This window comes from Mugil cephalus, chromosome 3, assembly GCF_022458985.1.
Source record: "Mugil cephalus isolate CIBA_MC_2020 chromosome 3, CIBA_Mcephalus_1.1, whole genome shotgun sequence".
NCBI lineage: Eukaryota > Metazoa > Chordata > Actinopteri > Mugiliformes > Mugilidae > Mugil > Mugil cephalus.
This window is the reverse complement of record NC_061772.1, coordinates 28265323-28285272: the sequence shown is the minus strand read 5'-3', so window position 1 is coordinate 28285272 and position 19950 is coordinate 28265323. Positions and strand designations below refer to the sequence as shown.

Below are 19950 nucleotides of genomic sequence, written 5' to 3'. Positions count from 1 at the left end.
TCTGATTCAACAGGGAGAGGTCAGAACAGGAAACAATAGCCGGGGAGATTCAAACAGTCTAGACGCTGTAGCAGTGGAACTAAACTAACTAAATCAGGTGATGGGGTGGAGGAAGGGTCCTGACCACCGACCACTGATCTTGCAGTGGTAATGTATGTAGGGATGGGAACTGATACTCGGCACCATAAAGCAGGGGCGTCACTAAGTTATAAGGACAGGGAGGCTTAGGCCCCAGGAGTTAATGTAGCGCATGAGCACAACATTTCACAAACAGCTAACAAAATTATTATTATTATTTCAGTCATTTCTTGTTGCAACAACAAACACAGGTTCCAAAAGTAACAATAACTGATCAACATAGAGGTTAACGTCATGACTTTCGTTCACAACACAATAATTGTTTGCTACCACCTCTACAGCAAACCACTGGGGGCGCTCTGTACGAACAAGTGGAATCAAATAAATCAATAGCATTTTTATAATTATTTCTTTAGATTCATATTCTGGCCACTTTACATTGAATTTGTCTGCACTTTTTTCTAAAAATAAATAAATAAAATAGAATAAAATAATAATAAAATAAAACAACACCAAACTATTTAGGGAGGCTTCAGCCCCTGTAAAATAGGCCTAACGAGGGGCCTAATGCTAGTGCTTATGCTAACACTAGTAACCAGACCGAAAAGCAATGCAGATTTCGGTTTTCATTCTTTAAGTACCGGCACCATTTCAAAACCTTAACGGTAACAATCCCCAAGTGTATGGCTGGTGCATGGACTTTATTAGTCTAATCTACACACCTGGGAAGGTGTAGATACAAGAAATGGCTCAAAAGGGCCCGAGTGAGTCACTACTTTCTCTCTTGCTGCAAAAGTTCTTGTCACCAGTGTCAGTTTAAAGAGAAAAAAGATGAACGTGGAGGAAGTGGAGTCTATGATACTGCAGCCAGCCACCAGGGGGAGCTCTTTGGCTGATGCTTTGGCTTCACTTTGAGGAGCTCATGACTTTTTACAGTCTGTGGTCTAGAGGAGGACTATCAAACTCAGTTCTTCCTTTGTTTTACTGTAAATAAATACATTATGAAAATTTTCAGCTTAGGTGCAATTTCTCCTTGTTTTCCTACTCCCCTCTTCTCTTCCTCCTCTGCTTCATCCTCTTCCTTCTTTGTCATTTTTATCGTCCTCCTTCATCTTTCCTTCTCCTCCACCTTCTTCTCCTCTTTCCTATCGTTCTCCTTCTAATCGTCTTTTCTCTCATCCTCTTTTTCTCTTTTTTTGTTACAGATTGTGATAGTTTTTCATCTAATATCTTCTCTCCTTCACATTCATTTCATGCTGCTATGAAGATGTTGCAAATTATTTTAGAACAGATGTGATTAATGCCTCCACATGAATGTGATGAATGTCTGATGATGTTCTTGACTAATAACTTCTTGTCCTTTTAATGCTTTTTCCACCAGAAACTCCTCATACAGTTCTACCCGGTAAGTACTTCCTTCCTTCCTTCCTTCCTTCCTTCCTTCCACTGTCCTGGACTTAGTGTTTTCCTCGGTTAAGGCACTAATCCGTGATGACGTGCTGCATGTCAGTGTTAGTTAAAGGACGGGTTTTCTAAATCACACTGTGACCGAGCGCTTCATTAGGAACATGTGCAGCTGTTCAAGCTGTAAAACCCTGCAGACAGAGGACAGGAGGAGCCTCGGTTAATGTTCACACAATGTCAGAGGCTGTGACTTTTATTATTTGTTGGTTCTGTGGATGGACAGACAATCAGAGCTGGTTGGATTTTGCAGATAGACCCAGTGCATTCATTGAATGGAACATGAACATGCACAGATAATAGTTTCTAGTTAACTGAGTGATCAGAGCGTCACTGAGCTGGATCTCAGACAAGCAGGCAGATAGAGATAAGACCTACAGGAGTCTAGACGGTGGCTAGAGAAGGAGATAAAGGAGACAGATCGCTGGAGAAGAGCTCGGATGATCACTTCTACGAAGACTAAGGAGAGATGGACATAGGGAGGAGGAGGATTGCACAACGGACAGCCTGGGAAAGAAACAGCTCTGAGCTAATGTCTGGTTTTAAGTGATGAATGGCCATTTTTGCTTTTTCTCAGATATGATAATGGTTCTTAAACATCTCACCATAAGGACACAGTTGAAAATAAGCCTGCTGGCTAATGCTGGCAAATTTACTATTAAGTTGATTAATGTGCATAAATAAAAATGAAATGAAAATGACATAATGACTTTGATAAAACCCCAATTTGTCACACTTTTATTATCTAAATGGACAAATAGAGAGAAATGCAAAGTCTGCTTGGTTCATTTTGTTATAATAGTTGTAGAATATGTGTGAGTTGGGGTATTTCTATAGACAGAGTGAAGGGGGTCCCAGGTCCCAGAATGAGATCTGTGGCATCTCATTCTGATGGGATGACGTCATTGCTACAGTATCAGGGCGTTTTCTACTAGTTAATCTATAATAAAGTTTAGGCAAAGATAATAAACCTTTCTCACACATTAATCAGGTACAGGAACAGTGACAGTGTAACTGACACCGGGACATATTCTCTGAAGTCTTATTTATCCGTAGAGACGAGGGTCATACATATAAGCTCCATACAGCAACATCATGACACTGAATTTAAATAACAGTGATGAGCGAGTGATTGTCTGAGAGAAGGTGGACAGAAAGTTAATTGGATGGAAGTAGTGGCGTCACAGTTAGAGGATTAATTCATTTTAAGAGCAAATGGAAAAGATGAGGAAATGAAACAATAGAACCATAATTACCAGTGAACAGATCGTGAGGAGACTTATTGATCTGATCTGAATCCAGTAGAACACCTGCAGGATGTGACAGAACTAGAGACTGGCAATGAATGAATGAAGTGTTCCCTGAATCTCTCCTGTCTTTTATTTACTTATTTTAAAACTTTATTTTCTACTATTTTTATATTATTACATCTGAAAACAACAAAAAATTTGAAACCAGACAGACAGGGTCGTGTTCAAAACGATGCTTCTTTCCCGTCCTTAATGGATAATTTAAAAAATTAATATGTAAATAAATAATCCTCATAAACATAATTTAATTAAAATAAGCCAAAGCCTAAACCTCCATAATACTTCAGGTTGTTTTTCCAGTGTTCTTCTCCTTTTTATGGTTGCATATCATTTGTCATTTGTTCCATACCATGAATTTTCTGAATTATTATTTTTTTCATTAGATGATTGTTGGAGGTTCTTTATTCAGCCATTTATTTATTTATTTATTTTTATAGTTCAGCTTTAGCTGTTTAAAAGCAGTTAGCTGTGGACCAGTTTCAGTAGCTGACTTCCTAATGAGGTGCTAAGCTAAGTGAGACTAGAACACAATTACTTATCTTTATTAGTTAAGCTCTGACTCAGACTTCTCACACTTTGGTGCAGTTTTCCTCTGTTTAAACTTTATTAACACTACAAACCATTAGATCATGTGGAGTGTTGTTTGCGTCAAGTGTCTCATTTTCTTCTGTTACACAATAATTCGATAATTTTTATGACTTCATCGCAGTATTTATGGATTACAGGAAACAGAATAAACCGCTGAGCTCAGTTTGTCTCTTTACAGGACGAAGCAAACAGCCGAGTTTCACCAGACGGGAAATGCAAAGTGAGTTCAGTCTCTTCAAGGTCTGAACCTGAATCTGCTTCAGCCTTAAGTGTGTTGGAAAATTTCCACTAAGTCCTGAGGTTTTTGTGTTATTATCGTGCCTTTAATTTCCCAGAAGAGAAGAAATAATAGATCTCGATTTGTGCATGTTAATAAAAACAGCAACAGATCAGATTCAGCTGATTTTAGAAACAAGGGAAACAGAATGCAAAGATTATCTCTAACTATTAAGTGTCTGGATTTGATGTGGATGTGGAAGGAGAATCGTGGGAAATAATGTGCATTCCTGCGAGTTTGATTGTCTTTTTTTGTCTTTCCTCAGATCACAGAGAGAACAGAGTCTCTGAGAAGAAGGTGAGACTCAGTTTTGTTGCTGTAACATGTGTAATAAAGCTCCACTTGTCATGTGAATATTCCTATAAATCAAAGTTGATTGGCAACCTTTGCAAACACAACGCACGTTGCACCGATGATTAGAAACACTGCTGAGTTTCTCCAGGCCAAAACACAGACTCTGTCCTCCAGAGACCTTCAGCAGGTCTACCACAGAAAGCTTCTGAAGTATAATTTTGTCATGAACAGTTGGATTATTTTTGATTTCTTTCAAAGCACCAGCAGCATAAAGAAGATGCTGCCTCCAGTTCCTGTCTCCAAGATTGACAAGAAGCTGGAACAGTACACACATGCTCTCGAGGTACTTTCTTCTTCTTCTTCTTCTTCTTGAACGATGAGTTGATATTTACTAAATGGTTTGGAATTATTGGACCAATTCTCCATCACCAGAGTGTTGATTTCTTTCTCAAGTGAGAACCGAGTCTGATTCATCTCTCATTATATTTTCTTGTTGGACCTAAAGTACAGTCACCTCTAATGCACATTATCCATCTGATATTATAATGTTTAGTATTTTTCTTATTTTTTCTCAGGTCTCTGCGAAGGAAAGCAGGTCCGGCTGTCAGGTGCTGACAGACTTGACGAGTCCCACAGAACCAGTCGCATCCAAGAAGAACCTGTTTGAGGCCCGAGAAGCATTTAACCAAAACGCTTCATCCGTCATGTCGTCTAAGGTTGATAAGAACTTTGTCTAAACGTATGATAACTCAGGCTTACTTCTGCAGTAACAGTGGTTCCAGAGAAATTAGATGCGTAATTAAGTGATTAATTATTAACTCTTAAAATAACTCACTAACATTTGACCTTATTTACACAATATTTCATTAAGTTTCCACCATGGTGACTTACCTGACAGAATCTGAGGCCTGTGCATCAGTTTCCTACATCAGTATTTTGCCTCCATCTTGTGTGTAAATGTTAGTACTACATATATCAAACACATTGCATCTGAGCCACATACATCATGACTTGGTGTCTATTTTCTCTGGGGAGTTTATGTGGAAATAACAAACATATAGAGGAAATATCAGTATTTTTATGGATTCTACAATGTGCACAATGGTAGAATTTGGCTAAATAAAATGACCAAATGATGAATTATATGCACATTTCCTCCTGTTGTGGGAATCAGTCTAGTAGTATTTTGTTCCCAGATCATATTTGAAGAGGTAAGACTGCTTAGTACATTTTGTTTTAAAGTCTTAAATGGTTTTATATGATTTGGGGAATTCCTATAAACTCTTGGTTGAGGTGCTTCCAGAATTAGTTCTCCCAGCACCCTAGAGCTTAAGAGGTTAAAACATATATAGATTTACAATAGATGCATGAAAAGATCAACTGGAACTAAATGAAAAGACAATTAATTTTGTATCTGTATTGTCTCCAAGCTGCATGAAACACAATACAGCAGATGAACTCGCCTGATGCTAGGAATGTTTTTTTTTTTCTGTTCCAGGATGCAGATGCTTTAAAAGTCGGTGTGGCTGATCTCATCAACCAGTGGGTGAAAGGAAGTGACGATGGCAGCAGGTGCAGCTCGCCCTCCAAACCAGCAGTGAGTCACACACTCATCTTCATGAGTTTCGATGATTGCATGAAATGCACATGTTTCACACTGTTGGTCTGCAGAACCCAGATCCACCTCAGACAGATGCATCTTACTGTGAATAATGTCGAATGCATAATGTCATTTACTTCTCCTATCAGCGGTTTTAATGTTTTGGCTGATCAATGTATATAGTCTAATTGAGCCGCGCTGGACGGGGCAGTTGGTGGAAGTCTGCTCCCTTGTGGCAGCAGTTTTCACCTGCACTCATTTCATGAGGAGGTGATTGTTCTCGTTTCAGGAAATAAAACCCGGCGGTGTCTTAAACAAGAAGAATTTGTGGGAGAGTCTCGGTGACACAATATCTCCTGGAAAAGAAGGAAAGGTATTCAGGAACGCACAAAAGTCTGTTGATTGATTCTGCAGAATTTCTTTCTTTCTTTTTTTTGTGTTTTTTTTTTCTTTTTTTTCCCCTTTATTAGTGAAATAGTGAAAATACAAAAAAAAAAAATCTAAAACTTTGGTGGTATTACTAAATAACTACAAATCCCTTACAGTTCATTCCTCAGGGTACAGGACGACACAGAATTACAGGACATTAAACAATGACAAACATTAATCACTTTTAATAAAGTTACTACTGATTGCTAGATTTTGTGACTCATTTCCTAGTTCCCTTAGCCGTTATTTGAACGTTGGAGGTTTCTCAGATTTCTAAAATTGTAGAAACAATTTTCTGGCTATTATTGTTGACAAGGAGACAGCCTTGTCAACAAGGTTCAACAACCCCAAATAAAGGCTTTAGAAAAAAAAATCAAATTAATGGCCTCAAAACATGTGACTCTGCAGAAGAGTGCTGCTATAAGAGCTCGTGTGGTTCAGGATCTAGTGCAAGGTTACCTCAATAAACATTATTCTGCAATCTCAATACATAAGACATCACCATGAATGAGTTTTTAATCTAAAATATATGCAAATAATGTCTAGCACAACCTGAATGCTCTGCCTTATTTCTTTGACATTTATCTAAAATTAAATGCAGACTTTGCCGTTATTTCTGCTGTTTTATCTGCAGGGTGATGGTTGTAACACAGAGGCTACAAAACCATATCTACCACAAAACAATTAGAAGAAAATAATCTCCAATATTTTGAGTATGTAAGAATTCTCACTGGAGTTTGAGTTTGTTGACAGGACTTGAATGACAAAGAATAAACTGGATTTAACTTGCAGTGTAAATTATCCTTAACTTTCTTTCTGATTGTATCAACTAAATTTCAGGAGAGCTCTGGCAGTAAAAGATATAAGTTTGTGGTGGCGGGTCATGGCAAGTATGAGAAGGTTTCTGTTGACGACTGCGGTGAAGACGTAAACTGCCAGTCAGGTAAGAAAGTAAATTATTTGCAGCTCATATCATTGTCTGATAATCTGGCCCTCTCTTATAGAGAGACCATGCACGACACCCTTACAATTATTAAGTCTTGAAACTAGACAAAGGGAACTCAGTCAAACAAATGAAACAAATATTATACAGTTCCTGTGAGAATGAGTCAAGTTAAAGGTACAAAAGTAAGTGCAACTCTTGGATTCATTTCAAGGCCAAATTAGAGTTGTTTAGTTAATGTTGCTGTTACTGCTGCATAGACACTGAAACAGTGAAAACAAGGTTTCACTTACTTGTGCACAAATATGAACAAATGATTCATTTTATGGAATAAATAACTGAACTGAAATGAGAAATCTTTGAAGAAGACTCGGTGCCTAATTGCATTTAACCTCTGTTTTGTGATATGGATTGTGGATTGTGGATTTTGAAACCATTTTTGTATATATACTATTTTTCTCGATCTAAAGCAGAAACCTACAAGCTACACACTCTAGCAGTAGTTTTTCTTGACTCCCAAATGCACCAAGTGTGGATTAATCCATCACTGAAAATAGTCCTCAGCGATTCAGTACCTTCACTTTTTGCATCCAGAAAATCTTTTTAAAATCCAAACCATATATAGGTGATGTATATTTAAGATAAATAAAATTAGATGTGATTAAATGTCATATTAAACTTGTTGAACGTGTTGACAAGGTAACCTGTTCTAAGTTGGCACTTCCTATTAAGATTCAGAAAAGAGGCACAAAGACAAGAGAAGAGTTCCACAACATTTTATGCATTTTTAAAAAGTCACACAATAAACAAGACACGTTGAGCATCAGTGTAATAAATGGGGCCGTGTTAAGCTTATGTTGGTTAAGTCACCCTAACCAAAGAGTATTCCACATTACGATCTTCATCTCGGGGGGCATGGGGTAAAACAACAATTTGAATTTAAAATCAAGACAAATGAAAGAAACACAACAGCAGTGTGAATATACCTGATATGGCAGCACCATAATCCTTCAAACTTATTAAAAAATACACATCTACTATCTCCAGCTGTCGCTACGTGTCATTTAGTTGTCGTCTTACAGCAGGCCTCTTCCTCCTCATCATCACATCATCATCATTACCATCATCTTCAGTCTGTGGTCTACATGTTAATTACAATCTAGACTCTATAGTATAAAAGTCCTGGACAATTATTTTCCACGAATAAATTAATTGTTACGTTTAATTTGATGGAATTTACACCCATATGCTAGCAGCATTGCCAAACTATTTATTGCAAAAAAACAGAGCATCATCGTCTGGGGCTGAAAAATGAAGTGAATGAAGCCAAATAACTGCAGTTCCTCTAATGGCCACTAGAGGCCAACGAGTCAATCACCATTGACCTCCATTCTTTACAGCAGAAATAATTTCGCCTGACCTTGGAAGTCAAACCTCATAACAATCTATCACTTGTACAAATCTTTCACTCAAAACCAAACATATTATCTTCACTATGGTCCAATAATTCCAATCAAGTTCAAAATGCTTGACCAAAACACAAACATTGATATTCCTAGAGCTGCTAGCACGGGTCAAATTGTTCCAGTCCCAACATTCACCAGCCTACGGCCCAACTTAGAGTCACATCCTTCCCATCCATGTCTGACTTGCAGAAACCTAAATTTACCCAGACCATACCTTCACTCATTTCATCCATCTTTTCTTCTTACAAAATCCATCTGCCCTGTTGTTCCAGGAATGTAAAAGCCCTATTTATTACAGAGATTAGAAAAAAAGACTGCCTACCAGCGGTGTACACTAAAAGCCTCATTTTGATTAGAAAAATAGAAAAACATTGTGAAACAAGCTACTAATTATACTTTAATTCAAATCTTACTAAATCTAGACCATCATCAATTGAAAACAGAAAAGTACAGTAACAGAGACTACTTCTTTCTTTTCCTCACATACTAATTTGACTTCATTAAAAGGGCAGGATTAAAGCTTTACTGTCATTTTTTGGCTCCAATATATTTAACAGGTAACTTTCACATTCGTGATAGGATATAGGGATAATTTTACTCTGGTATTTTCAATCTTAGAATACATCTTAAGACAGCAGTAAACTACTATATCAAGCATTCAGTCAAGTAGTTTGTGATTAAGCAGCAATCAATCATTTTTAATCCTTTACCTTGAGCTATTCTATCAGAGAAATCCATTTTTTTTCTTTTCCTCTGTGGCTCCATCCTACACAAGAACACATGAAATAAATCCATTATAAATCACTTATCATTCTCTTCTTCAGTATTTTTCACTGAACCAAATCCTCTGGCTGTTCTGTTGAAGTCCTTAGGCTCGTCCTCCTGACATTTACGCTTTATTAGCCCCCTTTCAAACACTGCTGCTATTTTCGTGAGCGGCTTCTCTGCCGCTTCTTTCAACTTCCGGGCATCGAAGCGAGGGCTGTACAGTAAAACTGGCAGGCGGTTGACGAAGGAAGGTAATTCCCCCTGCTTGTCATTAGAGGGCTTCTTCTTGTCCGAGTCTTTCTTGGCGGTATTGAGCTGGTGCATGATTTTCTCTTTCGTGGAGAACATCTGAAACAGGAGTGCGTCCCACATCTTCAACGCCACAGGACCAGCCACCTCCTGATTGGCAGGTTGGTCATTTGTAGACGCCTCAGTAGTGACTTGATTTGATTTCTCATTGTCGACACTGGGATCAGCCTTAGGTTTGACCTCTGGAAATGTGGGTTCGTCTGGCTCCACGACCATGTGCTTCTTCAGCCGTGTCCACCCACTGAGTTTCCCTTTCAGGCCTTTCGGTGTCTTGGCCGACTTGAGCTCAGTGGATGAAGAGGACGATTCCGCCGTGATGGACTTCTTCCCATCAGTTGAAGATGCAGTTGATGTCGCTGACTTCGTGGAGGGTTCGATCGCCGGGACCTCCATCGGTGCAGCTGAAGTTTTGGTCATCTGAAGGTCCTTGTCTTTGAGTCCAGTTTTTTGCTGAGATGGCGGTGACGTTCCTCTGTTTGATGATGGAGCTTTGACTGAGACTGAGGCCTGAGGCAGAGAGGCAGGAGTGGCAGAGTCAATCACAGCGGCTTTAACTATGGATGGTTTCATGACAGTATCTGTTGTTGGTTTTGCAGGGGAAATGTTCTCTACCGGTTGCTGTGGCGGAGGCTGAACATTACTGCTAACCTGGATCAGGCCGGGGAGAGACTTTAGGGATTCTGTTTTTACAGCTGAGGGTTTTGCTTCTACAGCGGCAGAGGAAGGTCTTGGCTCTACCTGCTTAACAGGGGCTTTCCTATTTGTTGAAACAGGACCAGTTTCGGTGGGAGAGCTAGCTTTGGTGCTGAGTGAAGACAGTTTTTCCTCTTTACCAGAATTTGATGCTAGGTTTGTTTTTATGTGTTGCATTTGGGGATGTGTCTTTACCTCAGGAACTAAAGCCTCCTTAGATGGTGGTGGTTTTATTTCTTGTTTAGGGATATTTTCCATGATTGATTTAGGAGATGGCTGAACAGCACTAGTAGGTGCATTAGTTAGAAAATGGGTCATCTGGTCTTTCACAGCGACCAACGAGGGGTTTGTTCCTGTCAAGGGGTTTAAGGGGACAGGGGTTTGAGAGGCCTGAGGTATGGTTGGAGTGTAGGTTTGTCTAGGTGTGCACACTCTTGGCTCTGGTAGAGGGGAAGATCTGGTTCTAGTCCAAGGTTTGGTTGCTGTTGGAGGACTATTTGGGGCTTTAACATCTCTGATGGCTTCACTGAGAGGCTGAATATTTGTAACAGGTTGGATATTTAAACCAACTGGAGAGAGGGGTTGGGGATTCACAGCGTTTGTTTCATTAACAGAACTAAACTGTTGAACTAAGATCTGAGAGCTCATTGAATTGACAGACGATTGAACTCCATTTAAAGTGATTTGACTTGACCTGGCTGCTTGTGTGGTCTTCCTGTCCATGCGGATACCAGATGTGTTAGCTGTGGTATAACCAGTGGTAATGGAAGCTATTGTCTCTGTCTTAGATGTTATGGATTGTTTTATTTTGGTAGGTGGACTCATCATGGGTTTACTATCTAAAATCGTCTGAATGAATGAAGATTGTTCTTTTACTGTGGTTTTAGTGGTAATTTGGTGTCCCAATGTTCCAGATGGTCTCTTCTCAACAGGGGGACTAGTGAACAATTTACCATCAGCAGAGCCAAAACCTGAATTTGTATTCACGGTTGGTGTCATTACAGGTCGACTCTCAGGTCGCTGTGGTTTCATCTGAGGACTTTTTGGTGTTACGTGCCTCATCGTGGGGCTAGAGGGGATGGTAGGTTTACTGACTTCAGTAGCATTAAATGTTGGTTTACTGCTCAGTGTTGGGCTTGCTGTTATTGGTAGAGGCTTGTTGGGGACTTTGATTTCAGCAACAGGAATATTTTGAACATTATCACCCAGGTAGACCTTGTTTGATGGTGCAGGTTTGTGTTGGATAGCTACACCGCTTGGTGAAACCGGGTCTGTGAAAGACCTCAGCTGGTTTGGAGCTGGTTTGTTGGATATTTTGGCTTCATTGCTAAGCGGGTTTGAATTAGAAGTAAGATTAGAAGTTGGATTTGTTTCAATAACACGTTTTGTTTGAAGATTTTCTGCTGTGACAGATGTAATGGGAAGATGCTCCAGTGGTATTTTTCCTGTCAGTAAACCCACTGTCTCAGTGATGAGTTGTGAATTCACTCCTTTTTGTGCTGTCAGGCTGCTGCATCTGTTATTGTCAGTATTAATATGTGCAAGGATTTTGGCTTCTGTATTTGCTTGGCTAAACATCACTGTATCTTTGGTGCTAAGAGTGGCTTTATTTGCTTGTGAATATTCTCCTGCAGATCTTGTGTAGAAACTTGCACCTTGAACAACATTTCCTTGGCCACTGGATGCTATGCTAGTCTGTGCTTTTACAAATATGTTCTCACTACCATTGGTTAACTTCTGTTGCACTTTTGTCGGAGAATTCAATGAGTTTGCCTCTGAAGGAACCTTAATGTCTGAAATATTAGGTGATCTGGTAGCAGTAACTTGTTGGGTAGGTAGTTTAGTCTCTGTAGTAGGTTTACATGGCAAGATAGTATTTATAGCAGGTATATTGGGTACACTTGATGGAGGTAAATGGACCTTGTTTTCTACAGTTTGATTATGTCTGTAAACTTGAGTTTCTGCTCTGGGTGGTTTCGTGAATTTGGTGCTTTGCTCAGGTGAGGATACTGTGCAGATACCAAACTGTGCAGGACATACGGATGCCATGACAGGCTTGTGAGGCAACATCGAGGGTGTGGTAGGGATGACTGGTTCATTTGAAAATGTATTTGATAACTGGGGGCCAGCGTTTGTTTTGTTAGGTTCCATATTAGCTGCCATAGAAGGCAAAATGTTCCCTGTGTTTGTCTTATTGGGCAGAATAACCTCACTGCTAGTTTTGATTTGGTGCATGAGCTCTTCCCTTTGTTTGTGTAAGATGGCTTCAGTAGCCAGTTGCCTCAGTACTGGGGTTTCTGAAACTACTTTGGTGGATTGTTGAATTCCTAAGATAGGTGCACCATTTATACCACCATTCTTTGTGAATTTGGGCTCTAATTGTGTGGCAGGAGGCTGAACAACCAGATTTTGATGGTTTTTAACAGGCTTGGCAGTGGCTATCGATGGACTGACTCCACCAGAAGGTTGCAAATTCTGGATTTGAGGTATTTCTATCTGTCCTGTCTGTTCTGTTGTATTTGTAGCACTGGCTTTCCCTGAACAGTTTTTATTAAACTCTTGCTGTGTTCCTGTATTCAAATCTTTCACTAAAGGGGGGGAAGAACTCAACAGACCACTTCTATCAGTCAGGCATGGGGTCGCTGTGTGTACCTCACCTGCTTTAGGTACTGGTATTGGAGCCTCTGAGTATGAGGCTTTTGTTGTGGATACATCACTTGTGGGTTGTTGAATTGTTTTCTCTGCCAAGGCAAGGGGATGTTCAGCTTTTATTACGTCCACATTAGATGAGTTAGGTGATTTTATTCCAATACTGTGAGCTTCAAACTCACTTTCATCAAAGATGCTTTTACTACGCGTGGCAGTCCGTACAGCTGGAAGTTCTGATTCCTTTGGAGGCGACACATGTTGTAAACTGTTGGCCAAAGAGGTTGGATCCTCATGTCCGTTGAGCTGTTTCTCAAGCTTTGAGACATGCGATCCATCTGCAGGTATGTCTGAGAGTGTTTTATGTGATGATGTTTCATTAACCATAGTGGGTACAGTGTTTTGATGTGATGCGAGAGTCCTAATTCCACCATAGGCAACATACTCAGCTGGTGTAAGCCCGTAATACGTCGACCTTGATTTGGGCTTTGAGGTCGCTAATGACATCTGAGTCTCCAGAAGTGATGACAGAGACTTGCGAGCCTCGACCACGGGAGGACGATGGGGGGAGATTGCAGGGCTTGGGCTTGGTTGTGATTGCAAAGATATTACAGTGGGGTTGAAAGTCTTTGGTACAGAAAGAAAATACGGGACCTTTGGCAAAGATGAAAGTTCCTTTTCTGTTGCTTGGTCTGTTGGTTGTTGAAGGGTGTTTTGTGGTTCTGTTACTGCTGGTTTGCCCACAAAGAAGCCAGATTCAGTCATAATCTCTCTGGGGTATAGCTCAGTATTGGCAAAGCTTAAATTCAATGTACTTCTTCGTGTATTTTGGATCTCTTTTTCTTTGTAATTGCTGGCTGCTTGTTCGGTGGAAAATGAGTGATTCATATCAGTCTGCTTCCACTCGTTTGTGGTGGCTGGAGCTTTGCTTATGGGATTGGGTTGAATTGCTAGTTTCTCTTTTGGAGCCTCGTTGGAAATAGCAGGTGCTGGTTTTTCGTGTGAGGAGTTGAAAACTGGAGTTGCAGCAAATAAAAGCGGGTTTGGTTTTGACATTTCAAAAATGGGTGTGGATACTCGAGCTGGTGTACAAGAGGGTGTCTTGGGCCTTCCACACTGGGACCTGGGTGCAGACAATGTGTCAGTTTTCATCACGGACACACCAGTTTTCTCCCTCAACTCTGCAGGTAAAAGTGTTCCCTGGTCAGATGGATTAGTTACTGTGATGTCCTGGATAGACGGAGGTTTAGAGATCTCATAAAACGTTGCTTTTGATGTGTAAATCCTAGTTTGTGCTGCTTCAGGCCTCGTCTCTTTCACTGCATCAACAAGTGATATTTTTGAGGCGGTTACCTCAGAGGGCATGTGACTTGGAACAAAGCTGCCATTACTGGTTGGCTTGGCAATCCACGATGATGTCTGGCTCTGAGGGTTGTCCTTTGAACCGCCGTTTGTCTCCCTCTGGCTGGAAATAAAAGGTTGAGTGTTTGAAACCGATAGCAACATGGGAACAGGGGGTAGGTCTGCAACCTGAGAAGGTGCCAGGCCTGGGCCACCATTGGGGGCAGCTGGGGATAGGGTCAGACTGTGGGTTGATATTTTAGGGCTTGACTGCAACACAGGGACTGGAGGGACTGTTGTGACTGCCCCATGGGAATTTGGTGCCATGTTTAAATTGAGAACAGAGGGAGGAGGTGGTGCTGTAACCCGCTCAGGTGGCGATCGGGGTGGAGAAGTCAAAGGTGGTATCATGAAAGGAGTCGCATCGTCAAATAAGAACGAGGAGCACTCATACAGAGGCGCCACCTGCTCTTCATAAGTCCTGATCTGAGCTGCGTAGGACTGAGGGGAGAAGCCGCCAGTTTGGCCACAGGGTTTGCTCTGAGGTTGAGGGAATGCAGATGCAGGGTGATCATAGAGGGAGCCAAAGGGGAAACTGGGCACCGAGGAGTCTGCAATGTAGGCTGAATCTGGCGTCCTCGGTGGGCTGGACTGGTCACTGTGCTCGAGGTCTGTGCTTGCTTCGTTGACGGGGGACAAACAGGAGCGAAAGGGGATGGGCGTCTGAGAGAGGCTGCCTTTCTTCTTGGCTCTCTTCTTCTTGAGTTTCTGAAGCCTTGCGTTGTCTTTGCCCGGTTTTGGCAGCAAGGGCGGAGGATACTGTTGGGAAAGGTCAGGCTCCAGCCCGTTACTGTAGCTGACTTCCATCAGCATTTCGCACTCTGCAAGACAGGTGATGCACATTATTTTAATTATCTTCAGCCAAAGATGTACAGGAGATAGAAAACAGTCACTATTTTCAGCAAAAGTCACATTTATTTGGTGAAATAAAAGCTTCTGATATTATTCTTAGTCCACACTAGTAACTGGAAAAGATTCAGAGGGGTCATGGAGGTGTCACACATCACCTTTCCAAACACATGGATCATAAAACTGTTTTGGCATTGGCTTTTATGGCTTAGGAACAAGATTATAAGGACTTAACAGCAGGAATTTGATGAGATGCCGCTTGAGTGGCGCGATGTTCTCAATCACAGAGTGGGTGGAAAGGATGAGGTCTTTAAGGTCAAAGTTGAGCCAAAAAAAAGAAGATTGTCTGTGCCAGAAATGTTGGGAGCTTGACAAATATTATTAGAATCATGTAATAGATATAAAATCTGACAAATATAAGTGCTGACTATATGTATTTTTCTTTTACAGCTGGACAGTTCTATGAAGATCTGTGAAGCACGTGTTGATGGGTATGATGGTAAAAAACAAAAGCAATTTTTAGCCACTTTCACTTCACCACTGTCTGTATTTCAAGCTTTAGGTTCAATGCTTTTTATTTCCTGTGATGCTTTGTTGTAATTCTGTAATCAGGTCAGATATTCATTTGAATACAATTAAATAAATTCAATTAAACTGATGTTTGATTCCTTGAAGTTTTGTTTGGGTTTTGCCTGAACAGGATTTACTTTGCAGGATTTACTGTTCCCAGTGTAGTGTAGTTATAAAAAAAAGATGAGGTTATGCCAGTCTGCAGCTGGTTTTGGACAACTGGCTCATTAGCAGGATCCAGAGCTCTTAATTGGGTCCTGAAGATGCTGCGTGGCTACAAGTAGCGTCACATGTGGAAATAGAAAGGCATGTAAAGCCGTCACTTTTGGCAAGGCTGCTTTTGAAATGATGACAAACTACTCATGAAAATAGTCTCTCAAGGGGACTGTCGGGTTTAAAAACGACCTCTGTAGGTAGGAAATCAAAGTAAAGGAAGATCACTGACACGTACAGGAAGGTGAACCGGTTCGTGCAGGGAGGAGGGGGGGTGTTAGCATTTAGCTAATGTCCGTGACTAAAGAAGCCTAAATTTGAGTAGCAGCAAATTGGATCCAAGTAGAGCACAGAATTAAGAGAGGGCTGGAGGTGTTATTTTATTATTATAGAAAAGATGTGTTTCAAAAGACTAACCTGTAAAATCCACACATCTAATCGAATATCAGCTGGCTTTGTTTACTTATACTCATCACTGGGTAGCGATAGAAAAGTTCCACGGTCTAATTTTAGGCCGAAGGAAATAAGAGCAAACAGCTTGACACCGAGCACCTGCTGCCCGTCGTCCTGCCTGCACTGAAACAGCCTCAGTCTGCTGGAAACCAATCCGAGGCCCAAATCCTCTCAGAGCCAAGCGACTGACACCGCGGCTTTGTGTTTCGAAGCGTCAAGTCCCGTTTCATTTTTATTTATATCTGTTCTTTTTTGCACACAGAGAAGCAGGAGAAGTCAGAGAGTTTGACCTTCCCCAACTCTGATTATTCCAAAACGTAGAAGCTACAACGCGAATGCCCTCGAGTTTAAACTTTTGCTTTTAAGCAAATGTTTATTATGAATCCCTGTTGTCAAAGTGACTCGTCGTCCGTCACTGTGACAAGAAGGCCAGCTGACACATGAGCCGCCCCCCCTTTTAAGGCTCTGGGGTTGGATATCTGGGAGGCTTCCACTGCAGCAGCTCAAAAGAGGAAAGTGTAAGATTAGCTCGGCGACAAAACTGTGCCATGACCTCGATCTCTCTCTTAATCGGTTACACAAAATTGAGGGTCAAGACTGTATTGATTATGTGCGTGTTAGGTTACGAGACGCTTACCTGAAGGGGAAATGTGTGTGTCGCTTGCGTTTTGATGGACAGGCTGCAAAGTAAACAACAGTTTAAAGTAAGAAGGGAGCTACTAGAGAATGGAGCTGCTTTTAACAATTAAGGCCGAGAAAATAATAAGAATTATATATGTGCTGGTGTGCAGGTTTATTATCTGCTGACTCATGCATACATTTATTTGTCAAACTTGCGCAGAGGCGTACGACACGTTAAGCATTGCAAGCTCTCCTCCCAGTGGGTATAATCTCTGATATGAATCATGCGTTTAAGATTTCAGATCGTGCACGTGCCCCTATCAAGTCCTATGCAACCCTCGCAGGTTAGCGCCCCGGGCCCGCGGGCCAGGAACACGCTGCAGAACCACCGGCTTGTCAATCAACAGGCACCGAGTTAGACTGGTTTACCTTCAGCGAGCGGCTGTCGGGGGACAAACTGCTCTCTGCTTGTTAATCCCAGCTCAGAGTGCCACAGGGCCGTCTCATCCTGAAGTGAACTGGAGCCGCAGCGAGCGAGTCACAGCGCCCGCGGCCGCTCCAAAAATAAAACCAGTGCCTTCAGTGCGTGTCGCAGGGAGCACGCGGGGGGTTTCCGAGCCACCTGAGATGGCTGAGGTGCAGCCCCTACAGGCCGGCGACGGACACCTCCACCTGAAGGAAGGTGCTCGCTTTTGTTTGCAGCATCTTAGGAGAGCGCTGCGAAGGAACGCAGGCCAGACTGAAGTTCACTGGTTTGCAGCTCCTCTGGATAAATGGTACAACATTTATGAATAATCATTAAAAGAATCAATCAGGAATAGTTGGTAGTTGATAAACGTGGAACTTCAGTCTTGCTTATACTCTTGGCTGCAAGCAAAAAGGCTGTATCTCCAGTAGGTGGTCAACACCAGATCCTCCCACCATTGAAGAATGATTAGATGTGACTCGAGATATATGAAAAAATTATCCTATTCACCCAAAATACAAACTGAGACATTTTATAGGACGTGGTTTAAATGGACTGATTATGTTAAACACATAAGATCAGATTTTTGCTAACAATATTTTTATTTTGTATGTTCAATTTCATTTTTGAGAAATGTTCAAAAATGTTCAAACTGTTCAAACTGTTCTTGTTTGTTCTGGGTTTGACTTTTAACAAACTTACAACAAATAAAACTGATGTAACTGAAGTGGTAACTTTTTTTTTATTCACCAGAAACAGAGATTTTGAGATTTTTTAGAGAACTGAATCAACCTGTGGGATAAACACACGATGACCTTGTTGTGAAAGTAAAGTAAGTGGTTCTGTTCCCTACACTTAAAGAAGAATGCACAGAATTTATGGCGTTGACAAGATGTTTACAGGATATCTACAGTATGAAGAGTATGAAGGGTATGTACATTGTTGGCAATAGAGAGTCGTACATACACAGATTATATTTAGTGCATTTATTTCATTTGTTAGAGGGTCAATATATAATAACAATAACAATATATGCGGGAGTTTTTGAGTTTATCAGTTGACAGGTTTCATAGTTGATCACATTTTGTCTGTTTTCAGGCCTAAAATCAACATGGCCGCCTAGAACCAATCACCACATGACATTTTTACGTAAAGAGTCGTCTAAATATTATATAAACAGTGGAGTAAATTGAAATTTATTCATAAATATATTATAGTAACGGTTGACATGTGATAAATCCACACTTGACTCACACACTACTTTATATTAAATAACTAATAAAGAGAAAGAAGAACAAACCTTGGAGCAGGTCATGTGATTTGTGTGTAGGGAAAATTTTTGTTAACTTGTTATTTTCCATATAAAATTTTATATATTGCCAAAAAAGAAAAATCTGTCATGATTATCTCATGAAGTATGAAGTATATTTATTATAAATTATAGTTTAATAAGATCTTAGGTTTAAAAAGTGGACCTGACACTTTCTGACAGTGTTTGTGTGTGTGTGTGGTTGTCATTGTAATGTGACTACAGATATACTGTTGCTCCTGTCAACATATGTTTCCGTGCACGGCGCGCTCTGCCTCATAAAACTTTATTTCCTCCAGCAGGATTTATTTTTGTGGAGACAGTTTGAGGAAGTGAGTCTGGGACTGGATGAGGATTTGAAACGTTGGTGGGCATTGTGATGCAACAACAGCTCAGTGCCTGGTAGCTGGAGGAAGTGGATGTAGTGCGAAGCTCTCAGAGGTTGCAGGAAGGCAGTTAAGTTAAAAAAAATAAATAAATAAAATCATCTAACCACCAGGGGCAGCATTGTGCAATATTTAGCTTAGCATTTTAAACTGTCTTGGAGCAGTTAAAGCAAAATTCCCTGACTATTTATATGTGGAGTGGAGAACTTCCAGATTTAATCTGAACCAAGCGTCTGTGCACAGAGCTCAGTCTCAGCGTTACTTTACTCATGAAATCACAAGTTGCCCCATTATAAATTCAGTTTTAGGTGGTGGAACTTTCATTCACTGCAAAATAACACAATAAGCATGTTGGCTGCAGCGGCTGTGGCACATAATACTTTATATTCTGCAGCTCTGTTTAGAACATTTTCTGTGCTGTTGCCTCTCCAAGGTTGTCACAAGTAAATTTCACATAAATATCACATTTATATGGAGCCCCTAAATGAACATGGGGGAAAAATAAGAAGAAGAACTATCTTGTGTGCATGAGAAAATATCTCGTCCTCACAACTTTTTTTTTGTCCCTTTAGGGGCTCGATGCATTTACAAGCACTAAGGCTTCATTAAATAAACAGGAGTGGCATGAGGAAATAGAAGTTAATAGAAGTTGTATTTGTTAATAAATTCCTAAACTTCTCTACAGTTTATTAAAAAAGTTGTAGTAGAAAGAAAAGAAAGGATTCAAGTTATATTTGGTCTCTGGACTTTAAGTAAAGATCTCTATCTCTATTTAGCTGCACTGAATTCTGAAAAAGCACATTATACTGTTATAGGCTGT

The 19950-nt window shown here is 40.6% G+C and overlaps 2 protein-coding genes across 4 annotated transcripts in view; one reads left to right on the top strand and one right to left on the bottom strand.

Moving 5' to 3' along the window:
* LOC125005676 (lymphocyte-specific protein 1-like) overlaps positions 1-15784 on the top strand; it is a 31946-nt gene extending 16162 nt beyond the window's left edge. The window contains exons 7-15 of the mRNA XM_047581196.1: positions 1460-1483; positions 3616-3657; positions 3980-4011; positions 4267-4351; positions 4584-4724; positions 5507-5605; positions 5898-5981; positions 6878-6980; positions 15563-15784. Of these exons, the coding sequence (XP_047437152.1) occupies positions 1460-1483; positions 3616-3657; positions 3980-4011; positions 4267-4351; positions 4584-4724; positions 5507-5605; positions 5898-5981; positions 6878-6980; positions 15563-15588 (636 nt within the window). The 3' untranslated portion in view covers positions 15589-15784. The remainder of the gene's footprint in view (positions 1-1459; positions 1484-3615; positions 3658-3979; positions 4012-4266; positions 4352-4583; positions 4725-5506; positions 5606-5897; positions 5982-6877; positions 6981-15562) is intronic.
* LOC125005675 (uncharacterized protein C6orf132 homolog) lies at positions 7741-18179 on the bottom strand. 3 transcript variants are annotated; one of them, XM_047581193.1, is made up of 3 exons: positions 17399-18179; positions 16986-17028; positions 7741-15084 (listed from the first exon to the last, which is right to left on the bottom strand). In XM_047581193.1, exon 3 carries the CDS (start codon positions 15074-15076, stop codon positions 9248-9250), a length of 5829 nt encoding a protein of 1942 aa, XP_047437149.1. In that variant the 5' UTR covers positions 15077-15084; positions 16986-17028; positions 17399-18179; the 3' UTR covers positions 7741-9247. The 3 variants fall into 3 exon arrangements, with proteins under 3 accessions (XP_047437149.1, XP_047437150.1, XP_047437151.1); XM_047581194.1 differs by lacking the exons at positions 16986-17028; positions 17399-18179 and having other exon boundaries at positions 9706-10030; positions 12874-15556; XM_047581195.1 differs by lacking the exons at positions 16986-17028; positions 17399-18179 and having other exon boundaries at positions 9706-10030; positions 13048-15556.
* Between the last annotated feature and the right edge of the window lie 1771 nt (positions 18180-19950).

What these genes read in the sequence shown, in the direction of transcription:
- LOC125005675 (XM_047581193.1), bottom strand. Translation starts at nt 15,076, where the DNA reads ATGCTGATGGAAGTCAGCTACAGTAACGGGCTGGAGCCTGACCTTTCC.